The sequence below is a fragment of the Parasteatoda tepidariorum genome, chromosome 8 (genome assembly GCF_982258835.1).
Source record: "Parasteatoda tepidariorum strain Cologne lab strain chromosome 8, Ptep-v5.0, whole genome shotgun sequence".
Classification (NCBI taxonomy): Eukaryota; Metazoa; Arthropoda; class Arachnida; order Araneae; family Theridiidae; genus Parasteatoda; species Parasteatoda tepidariorum.
In genome coordinates, this window is record NC_141762.1 from 15,035,301 (window position 1) to 15,046,884 (window position 11,584).

Sequence of the window (11,584 nt, forward strand, 5' to 3'; positions counted from 1 at the left end):
AGTTATGTAAAATATTTAACTTCAAAACTTAAAATTAAATTATTTCTGAACTGTTACAATAAACATTAGCAAAGCAATCATGTACAACTAAATTTCTCAAACTAAAATATTTAAAATAGAACTGGAGCTAAAACTAATATTATAATTCGACTTTATTTGAAATAAACACAGAGAAATATAACTGTCTAAATAAATAAAATCATATCTGAAGCTTGAAGATCAACTAGATCACTTTTAACAAAACACATATACTTATCTTACTCTTTAATTTTAAAACTAAACAAAACACTTCACAAAACTTTTAAACTTCATATAATTAGATCAGGCGTTCAAACACTGTCCTTTTCCTTTGAAATTTTTTATTGATTCTCGTTGTACTGTTTTTCTGCTAATATTTGTGTTAGTTGGATTTTTTTTATAATTCTATACATCATTATAAAAAAGAGGAATAGTCTGAAATAAAACAAATATACTCCGCTACTCAAACTTTTCCCATTTAATGAGTTACTGCATCAGTTAAACGTTGAAAAAATATAGTATGAAAAGCTGAAATACACAATTAAAAACATGGTACAAATTCCAAATTTCTCAAAATAATCATTTTTATTTATTTGACATGCTTCTAAACGTCGAAAAAAATATTTAATGAAAATATAAAACAATCATTCTAAAATGTAATATCTATTCTTATAACTTGATCTAGTGTTATTATTGAAAAGAATATGATTTTTCGACTAAGCAGTAGAGGTATTAAAGATAAAAATTTTGGGATACACAGTATTAATTTGTAAACTGTAATATTTAGTTCATTGTTTCATCCATAGAACACATTGATTATTTCCGTAGAATAAAGTAAAAGAATCTCATATTTCCTTAGTTTCTCAAATTCCTTACATAAAATAGTTTCTTTTATCATTTAGAGGTGCTACTTTTATTATTTGGAGAAATGTGTCTAAATATACAAAGCTATGTCTAAATTTCACACTTTTATTTCATCATGAATATGAACAAAATGGAATTGAAGAAATAGACTTTGATTGTGTCATCAGATTTTTAAACTAACAGTGTGAAAAAAGTGAACAATTGTATCAGATATTTGAAAATACTGCAGCTGTAGTAGGGTTCAAGCTCCAGGAACGAAAAACCCTATTCTATAGTGAGATGAAGTTTCGCGTTATTATGTTAAAGAATATTAATTTGGTAAAAACGACACAATATCAATTTGGTAAAAACGATATTTCACTATTACAGTATGGCATGGTGCCAGATTATGGATAAGTAAATATTTATAAAGTTCATTTCATATGCAATAACATTATAATATTGATTAAAAAAAAATTTTAAAAATAGCTTTAAAAAATCAAACTAATTCAAAAATAATTAGCACATTCGAAACAATTTGCATATTTTAAATTTATTATATCAAATTCGAAATAGTTCGATAACTAAATGCGCCCACTTATATTATTTTTTTGGTTATCGTTTAGGTGCACTAAGTACTGAAAATTATTTTTTTCTGCTAATGGAACAATTTAGAATACGGGTTGCTTAATTCGTGCAACCCAATATTTACAACCCTCAAACTATTGTGAATTTATGATTAAGGGAATAGGTTAAGTGATATAAAACAATTATTTAATAGCATTATACGAAATGTGATATTAATTTTTTGAATTATTGCAAGCAGATTTAAAATGTTACAAGCTTATAAAGTTTAAATGGAACAAGATGTTACTAACTGTAAAGTTCATGCTTTATAAGTTTCTTTATAAAGAACTGAGGCTGCATATGTTTTTGGTGGGTATAAAGAAATTTCTTCTTCTTACCTCTTAGAAATTCTTCTGATTGAAATCTCTGACATAAAACGTACTGAGACAGGTGGTAATATTGCTAATCAATAATTATTAGATCATAAATTGACAAATTAGAAGACCTTTCACTTAGTTTTTCATCACATTGTTTTCTTTCTGGGAGTAAAAAAAAATTAATTTCATCATGAGGGTTTAAATAAAATGAAATAATTCCGCTTCATTTCGATGAATTCAGATATAGATCACTTTTTTTGCTACCAAAAAGTCAGTTTAATCAAATGTCAGACTCACCAGAACACTTAAATACATTTAAGCTCAGTTCTTAATTGTTGTAGCACTCAATTGTTGAATTGTAGTCACAATCGTTATTTAGGTTATGAGTCTTACTTACGAGGAAAAAAACTTAGTAATGGGTACAAGCTACCTTAGAAATATTTCACAGCTATTTGTAGCACAGTTTAAATAATCCTAAAATTGAACTTTTCAATAGTTGAAATTGATATGGCAATCCTAAATTGTACTACGCACCGTTTTAAGACTGCGGATGAGCGATGCACATAGTAGAAAACTGTGCAAATTCTTGAATAAAATGTCATTCAAAGCTCCAAGAAATAGTCATAAGTAAGTAGAACATTACATAATAAGCTGCAACATATTTAAATATGATTTATTTAGTTATCTGTACATTACTTTAGTTCTGCGTTATCAATACACTAGATGCTCAGGTTTACGAGGTAGTGAGCGTAAACATCGGCTGTAAGTGATTTCGACCATCAAAGTAAAAATAGATACTGCCCAGCCTATCCCAAGAACAATAAACACTCCATTTAAATCTGATAACCCTAAAGGTGATGCACTCTGATAATAGTTCAAATTTCTGTTTAATTTGAGTTTAAAAGCGTAATGATGCACTATTTTTTCATATAAAGCACCACTCAAAATTCGGAGCAGGATTTCATTGAAACGCTCTTTGCAGCAAAAATCTTTCCTGATTCCAACATTAGACGGAAAGTATCTAAAGACATCTTTCGAATAAAAATACTTTTCAGGGGGCCCCAATAATAATTGAAACAGATTGGGTGTCCCAAGTATTGCTACGTTTTCGGGAATACTCGTGATATTAAGAAAGTAATACCATTTATTCTTTTTAATGTACTCCCCTAATCCTTTGAAATGAGGTACAATGCTTTGCGACAAATAATCTGCTTCATAGGTGACTCCCGCTGCCAGGCACTCCATTTTTCCTTTTCTGACTTCGGTGTAGAGATCTTTAAAATCTTTTATTTGCTTCATTTTGATTGGTGAAGTCAAAAATGATAGCAGGACAGAGCTGTAACCCAGAATCAGAAAATATGAATAAAGGAGCCAAATTCCAAGTGGTATTCGCCTGGACATTGAACGAGGGTTGTAGCTTATTCCTTGTCCGAGAGAAGATCCCCACAAATTAAAGAAAACCGAAATAATGGAATCTTTTGGCGAAATAAGAGCTCGAAATAGCACTGTCACAATGAGGAGTACGACAAGAAATGAAATCCATGTGAGACTGCTGAAAGGATACGTGAATGCTGTTGTTTTTGGCAAGAATGAAGCGTGATTCATCATAAACGTTTTATCAAGATTGAAGTAAGGTACGCTGAAATCTGCAACAGTCGACCTCTCTTCGGTAATAGTTAAATAGCTGAATGCCAAGTCAGTTTCATTCCTTGCGATCATTCCCATCATTCCACTCCAGTTTCCGAATGCATCCTTGGAACCGTACAAGTTGTCTGAGGGAACAAGAATCTCATATTCGAAATTTAGCGTGCGTGACAATAGATTTATAAATTCACCATCAACACCCGAGATAATGTTTGTGTTGTTGATTCTTTTAATTTGGGTAGATTTGTTATCTGGTAGAACTGCTATTCTAAGTTTAGGTGGAAAGAATGCCTTCATATTTTACAGAATCCTTTAAGGTTCAATTTCGGATCAAGTGCTTTGAGTTAACTTAGTTCTTGAAGACTTGCAGAATATAGAGATGTTGCATTGGTAAGAAAATTTCTCAGTTCTTCATAAGATGAATGAATTCTGCATGGAAATATTCTTCTGGAACTTGTGTGAATATTTTATTGTTGTATGAAAAGCTTTGTGTTGATTGTCAGGGTTGAAATTAGCTTTGATTTATTGAATCAAATTCTTGGAAGCTAACAGAGAAATATAAAAAGAATCTGAATTACAGAGCTGATCTTCATAAAAAACGAGCTTCTTTAACTATAGATTACTATTTTTAAAGAATTATTATATAATAATTAATTTGTATATTTTCAGTCTTGGTTAAAATCATTATTAATTCCCAATAATATATTGAATGCTTAAATCATTTACACACAAGCTAGTCCATGTAAGTTGCCAGGTTAAAATTTGATATGTTGAAGTCCCTGATATTTAAGAAAAAGAACGAACATGAAAGTGTTGAATGAGAAACAGAATTTTGAGTTTTTACTTTTGTTTCAGAGCTTTAGTGAATGAATTGTTCCTCATAAAAATAATAAGTGCAGTTTTATACAAGGATTTTATATATTTAAATAAAAAACAAGCAAATAAAGCTATTTGAATGAGCGGCAAGATCCATTTTTGCGTCTCATGTTCTGTCAATATTAGTCCATGAATTCCCTTTTCTGATTTTCTGATTGCACAAAACATTTTAGTTTTTAAACAAGCATAAATTTTGAATCTAGGTACGATGTTTGTTCTTAGTTAAACCCTTAATAATTTATAAATCCCTAGAAATAAGTACTTGAAATAGTTTGAATGTATATGCCATTAAATAAAATTTTTGTGATAATTTCCCCGCCCACCTTCTCCTCGATAGTATTGTGTATATATTGATAGGAAGATAATGTGCATGTTTCTTTAATGGTAAGATTCGATGAAATAAGTGATCAAATGCTAACTAAGCTGCTTCAGGACCACGTAAAAGGTCTTATTATTGATTTTTTACTCATTAAATCTGATAACTAAACAAGATTAAATCTATTTAACTAAATGTGGGTTTAGTTTTTTGTTTTCAAAGCTAGCTGTAAGATAATTATAAGCTAAAAGTATTCTAAGTTTTGCAATCTGTTTTTGTACCGATATAAAAAAAATTAACCGCATTGCAGATTTTACAAATAGGTTCTTTCTTATTTTATAATTTTTAAAGCCTTAAACCATACACCTTAACATTTACGTTAAATTATATGTTTTTTACAGTAAGAAATAAATTTTTCCCTTTAATAAACCGTTAAATAAGTGTTTTTCGTCTAGAAATTTTGAAATATTTGCATGTTTTTACAGAAATAACATCGAAATAAATATCTTATTTAAGCTCATTTCGAAATGCAATATCTATACGTTTTACCGTCAGGGTTTCAAACACTCTCGAGTTCGCGAGTTTTTTTTTATTTATTTATTTTTGCTATTGTTTATTATTACATCAGAGAAAATTACGAATAGGCTTATTTTCTGAAATAAAAACTCGTTGTTAAGCTTAATAAATATTAGTAATGAATAATTGTGATGAATTATAATAAAGAAGACATTTAATCGAGAAAGAGAAAAAAAATTACAGGAGTTGTAAAAGTAATGAAAAAACTTCGATACAAACTCATTTTTTCTTATTGCTGAAGAAATATTTTGAGAATTATTTTGAAACTTAAGAAGTGTTCAAATCATGCAATTTCTCAAAAACATCAATATTTTGCCTGGTGTTTTCTAACTATATCTGCAAAAATATTTCGCTATAAACAATTTAACAATTTTTCGCAATACTTTTCTAATAATAATAAAAATATCATTTTCAAATTAAAAATTTTTCCTTTAAAAATTGCTCAAGATATAAGTAGTTAAAGTAATCCTTTTATACGGTGCATGCACGTAAAACATTGAAATATGTATTTTTTTCATGCTTTTATTTTAAATTGTATGTAGGAACCTATCAAAAAAGCAAGATTTAAATATCGTAAAAAATATAAAAAGTGCTTAATAGTTTTCTAAGTAGTTTCGGAAAATTTAAAAAGAAAGTTTTGAGTTGTAAGGAGCTTTTCCCAAATTATATTTTGAGCAATTTAACAAGATTTATTAAAAATGGCATGGGCACTACATGGAATCTTTTCCGATTAAATTATTTCATGTGTTTTCTTTCCTAATATCATCACAATTTGTTCCGTATCATCATTTGGCGAGAAATCGGTTGCGTTTATTATAAGTCTGTGTGTTCAGTTGAGTCTGTCGCCAAAGATAAATAAAAAGGAGAAATGCTAAATTTAAACATAACTTTAATGAAAACTTAACAACAAAATTAAAAACGAACAAGAATAATCGAGCTAGTAATTACTGAAGAAAAACGTAAAGCAGATTGCGAAAAAAGAGATAAGTAAAGTAAAGAAAAGAACTAAGTATCACGATGGTTTCGATGATAACGAAGTTTCACGATGATCACATTTTATTTCTTGAGCTTCAGTTCAGTTCAAAAAGATTACGAAAAATACTTTAAGTGTATGTTGAAATTTTCAGGTTCGCCAGAGTATGAACTCCTCGAATCAAGTACGGTGGTTTCACCACAATCATTTCAGCGCATTCTTATTTGCCATTTAAATATGTTATATAATACGAAATAAAATTTGTTATACATAACAAATTTTATTATATATAACAGTAATTCGATTAAAAAAAAATTAAAAAAAAAAAGGAAAACAATTTTATTTAAATGTGTTCCATGGACGCGCAGTAAGAAACGATTCCTATAAACACTTATATCTTGAGTAATTTTTAAGGAATCTTTTTCGAATTTCAAAATGATATTTTTATTATTAATTAAAAAAATTTCCAAAAACGATTTTTCAATTTTATTTAATATTTCTATAGTTTTAGTTAGAAAACGCAAGGCGAAAAAAATTTTTTTTTTAAAAATGTCCCTATCTCTATGAGTATTTAAGCTGGGTTTACGAAATTTTGTGCAGTTATTGTATAAAATAACCAAGGCAATTGATTTCAGTTACAAGATTATTATCGCTATATTTTTAGACATACGCTATTCAGGAACATTTTTTATTATGTATGTTCCCATATATGCAAAATTGCATGATATAAACACATCTAAAAATTTTAAAATTTTTCTCTTTGTATTTCTTGAGAAATATGTAAGAAAAAAACTAGTCAGTATAGAAGTATTTTCATTATTTTGTCCAACCCACGTATAATTCTGATGATAATACATAATTATTTAAATATTTTACTTATTGATTGCCGTAACCGTTTTTCTTTTTTAGTAGTGAATATTTATTATACTTGTTTTTTTTTTTTTCAAATGTAAAGTATACAGGAGAAGCTTGACCCTCTTTTTAGTCATTAAACTGATCGAAAATTTGGGTTAATTTTGCTTCTTGTCCAGTATGTCATATCACGGGAATCTTTTTAAGTGTTTTTTTTTTTTTTTTTTTTTTTTGAAATTTTTGTACACAATTGCACGTTTAATTTCCCTTAAAATAAAAATAATTTCTAATGGATTTTTATTATTTTGTTTAATAAGTGTCGAATAAATTATAACTTCTATATGCCAATTCATACATTCTTTTAAACTGCGTAATTCAAAATGACATGAATAAAAAATGTGAAAGAAGTCGGTAAAATTGTTTCTAAGAAATAAATTTAAAAATTATGGCTTTTTAAAAATTTTATAACTCAGGTGCTATTTAACTAATTTTGCACTGATTTCGTGTTTTTGTCATTTAAAATGGGTTAGAAATTGTTATTACATATAATATAATATTTTTTCCACCCTTATTAAATAAAATAATGAAGAAATAATTAAAAAACTATAAAAATTAGTATTACCGTAAACCGGGGCGAGTCTACCCATTTTTTCAGTTTGTCAACTTTCAAGTGGTCAAACTTTTGTAAATATTAAAGAAAAAAGGTTTTTAATAGGTGTTTCGGAATCGCTATTTATCCCTCTTTAAAGCTGTGAAATCGATTTTAGAAAATATTAACAGTTACGCTGTTACTGTATATTTTTATAGAACTGCTGACAAATCTCTCGTATGGGGCGAGTCTACCCATTCTACTAAAATGAATGTTAACATTGCAAATAATCAAATTTTACTATTAAATTGTTTTTTTTTAGTTACTATATAGGATATTTATGAAGTAAAATTCATAACTTTATTATATATTCCATTTTTTATTCATAAAATAACACAAATTGAGTATTTGATCGATTATCTCATTTTGATCACAGTTTTGCTTTTATAATCATTAACATTATAAAATAACATTTTTTTCTGATTATTGTTGATAAAAATAAATTAAAATTAATATAAATTTACAATTAAATAATTAATAAATAATAATAATTGAAGATTATTAAAAAAATCGAAATTCAAACATTAGGAATCATGAAAAATCCTTTTCCCATTCTTTTGGGAGGTAATAATACTTTATAAATAATAATTTATTTAACTTGCATTAAATATAAAAAGTTAATTTTGTAATATAAAAATTTAAAAATAGGTAAAATAAACATATTTTATAATTCCATTTGTATTTAACCTAAACATTTTCTTATTAATGATAAATTTATCAATGCAGAATTAAAATAATATACTCAAATTCATTTAAAATGACTTAATTTTAATATAAATAAAGTTCTAAATTATATTATTATGCTTTATTAAAACTAAATACGAATGGGTAGACTCGCCCCGCGAATTCTGGCTTTTTGTTTACAACAGCAAAACTTACATTCTTTTTGCTTTTTTTCATATAAAATTAATGTAATCTTAGTCTTAGATAAGTTTATCACTTAACCAAAGTGAAAATAGTAATAATAATAATATACTTACGGAACACCAACTAAAAGTTTGCTGATTTTCAATACAAATCTCTCAAAAGACGTTTGAACAGGTCGGTTAAAACGACACCAAATAAATAAAAACGGATCAAACTACTACAGCGCCATCTTTCTTAGAGTCTGAACTAAGTCCTCCGTTGGTAAAAAAATTTTTATTTGCAATTTAAAATAGTTAAAATTAAATAAAACTAAAATGGGTAGACTCGCCCCTGGATGGGTAGACTCGCCCCGGTTTACGGTATTCATTTTCTATCTTTGTTTAAACTGAACCTATAAGAGTATGCAAAAATATTTCGAATATTTTAAAACATTTTTGATGTATAAGAAAAGCGCTAAAAGTGAACTTAATAATAAGGGATCAAAACTCTTAACAACTCTCCTGCCGAAACTATTGGTACCATATTTTTCCAGATTACAATTTCCCCCTCTATTTGTTGATGGTTAAAAACTCAAGTTCGTTGAAAAAAAGACAAAGTAGATTTCTGTAGAGAAAGTACGCTTCGTAACTTCATTAAAAATTAATCCTGATTGATCAACATTTTTGAGATAACTCGTTTAAACTATTAATGTTGGTACATATATTGTAAAAGACATTGTAAAAAATTAAAAGTTATTATTGCGCACTTTAGAAATTGGAATGTGCTTCACATCTCGACATTGGCTTGTCCCAGTGTGAGGGAATTTTTACCTAAGGGAATTGAAATACTTATTAAATCCTTTTCAGCAATATGTATTATTTACCTGCTAGTAAAATACAAATCTATATAATTTTTATAAAAACGAAACAAAACTAATTTAACTAACGTTAAAAATTTGATACTGCTGCAGGTTTATAATGTCCCCCTTAAACTTTTAGCTATTTTTTTAATAAAATTGTGAAACTTTAATGGTTTTTTTTTTAAATGGTCTAATATAATAATGATGGCAACCATTTAATGGTTCCATTACAAACCATTATATTTTTAACGGTATCGAGAGTAACCAGCCCCCCTCCCCCTGAATTCGGTCTAATTTAAAATGATCTAACATAAGAATAATACCTTCTTTTATAGTTTATTTATGTTAAACCATCAGAAATTTCATTCATTGGAAATCAATTGCTGGAATAATCATGAATAACCATTACAACAATGAAAGAATTCAGACTGATTTATGATGGACCGACATAAAAAACGCAATTTTTTTTTTTTTTGACAGTCTGCCTCTGCTTTACCAACAAGAATTTCAACATTGTTTCTTCGAAATTCATTTCTGTGAGACAATAACCAATATTAAGTGATGGACACTGTGGGAGTAAAAATTCCATCCATATGTTATTAGTTGACCATCAAATCAATAAAATATTATCTTTAAACATGAAATGATTGATGTTATTGACCCTACAGTACCAAACATAAACTAATGGGAGACCATCATACGAGGGAAATATCCTCCCTCATAAGGTGTGGGAATTTTGTGGACGCATGAATATCAAACATCTCTTCCTAAGGAGTTGGAATTCTAAGGTGTTGGAATTTTGTCAAACATCTCTTGATGGTTAACCATCATAGTATTAAAACAGCATTTCCAGCATGCAATGATTGTAGTTTGCTGGAAAATCAAAACTCATGAACATTTGATGAAAATTGTTGGAAAATGATGACCATCATATATTGTTTGAACATCAAGAATCGAACTGAAATCATCATAAACCATCAAAATATTTTGATGGGACCATCACGAATTTCGACTTGGATAAAAGTATGTATGGCGAATGAATAAGACATCTGAGTCATGACTTCGAGATCGATACTTTATCCCAGCTGATAATACTTTTTAAATTATTTTTCTTGATATTTAAAGATGTGTTATATATTTTTTTACATTTTATGTGCATTTAGATGACGAAAAAATTGAATATTTCGCTGGAAAATTTAATTTTTAAAACAAAAATGTTTAATTTTATATTATATTAGGAATACAGCAAATTATTTTTTAAAACATTAATTAAACTTAATTTTTTTAATGACTGTAAAACCTATTTTTTGAAGAAAAACAAACAAAATAGTAATAATTTAAGTTAAATAATAATAAAGATATTATATGTATTTAAAATATTAGAAATATTTTTTATTAGAAAGATTTTAATGTATATTAAATTTCTGCAATGAGAACAAAAATCTTTATTTTTATTAAAAAATAAGTAAATAATTAAAGGGAAATTTTCAGTGAAGTGAAACTAGAGAAAATTGAAGAATTATATTAAAACTTTTGAAATAGAATTATTTTATTTTGTTTCAGTTGGAATTTCGACTTCAAGGACAATTTATTTTTTGAAAATTATTAACTCCATAAAATGTCCTATATTATTTACACAGGGGGATTTAGCGTCTTTACACCTTGAGACACTTTTTAAGTTTGACGTGTTTTTTGAAAACACCTATTCAGAAAAAAAAACATCAAATCTTAATTATACTTAATTTTACAATCCCAAGATTGTATTCATTTTTGCACTATACAAACGTCTTAGTGATGTAATGAATGGTATTGATCGGTTTTTTTTTTCTGAAAAATAGAATATGAATATTATTCAAAAACAGCAATATTTAAATTATAACAATTCTAAAAAGTGAACTTTTTTTCATTACTTTTCTCGTTATGTATTTTTACACGTGGAATATTAGTAAATATCTACTACCTAAATTCTCAGAAGTGAAACCCTAATTTTTGACCGATTCAGCAATTCTTGAGCTATACTTCGTTAAATTTGAGAATTATTCCGTAACGAAATCACGAGATTTGTAAATAAACTGGAACTCTCTAATATATGACGAAAATGTTTCCTCAAAACGAAGTCTCATCGTAGTGCATTGTGGGAATGACAAATCCAGGAGGAAATTTAAACGATTGAAAATAAAGTCGCGAA

General features: G+C 27.4%; 1 protein-coding gene across 1 annotated transcript; it reads right to left on the reverse strand.

Moving 5' to 3' along the window:
- Window positions 1–2,516: 2,516 nt before the first annotated feature.
- LOC147805747 (glutamate receptor U1-like) lies at window positions 2,517–3,746 on the reverse strand. The gene has a single exon (XM_087149414.1). It carries the CDS (start codon window positions 3,744–3,746, stop codon window positions 2,517–2,519), a length of 1,230 nt encoding a protein of 409 aa, XP_087005540.1.
- Window positions 3,747–11,584: the final 7,838 nt, after the last annotated feature.

Bases quoted from the DNA above. Each gene is read 5' to 3' on its own strand.
- LOC147805747 (XM_087149414.1), bottom strand. From the start codon at position 3,746: ATGAAGGCATTCTTTCCACCTAAACTTAGAATAGCAGTTCTACCAGAT.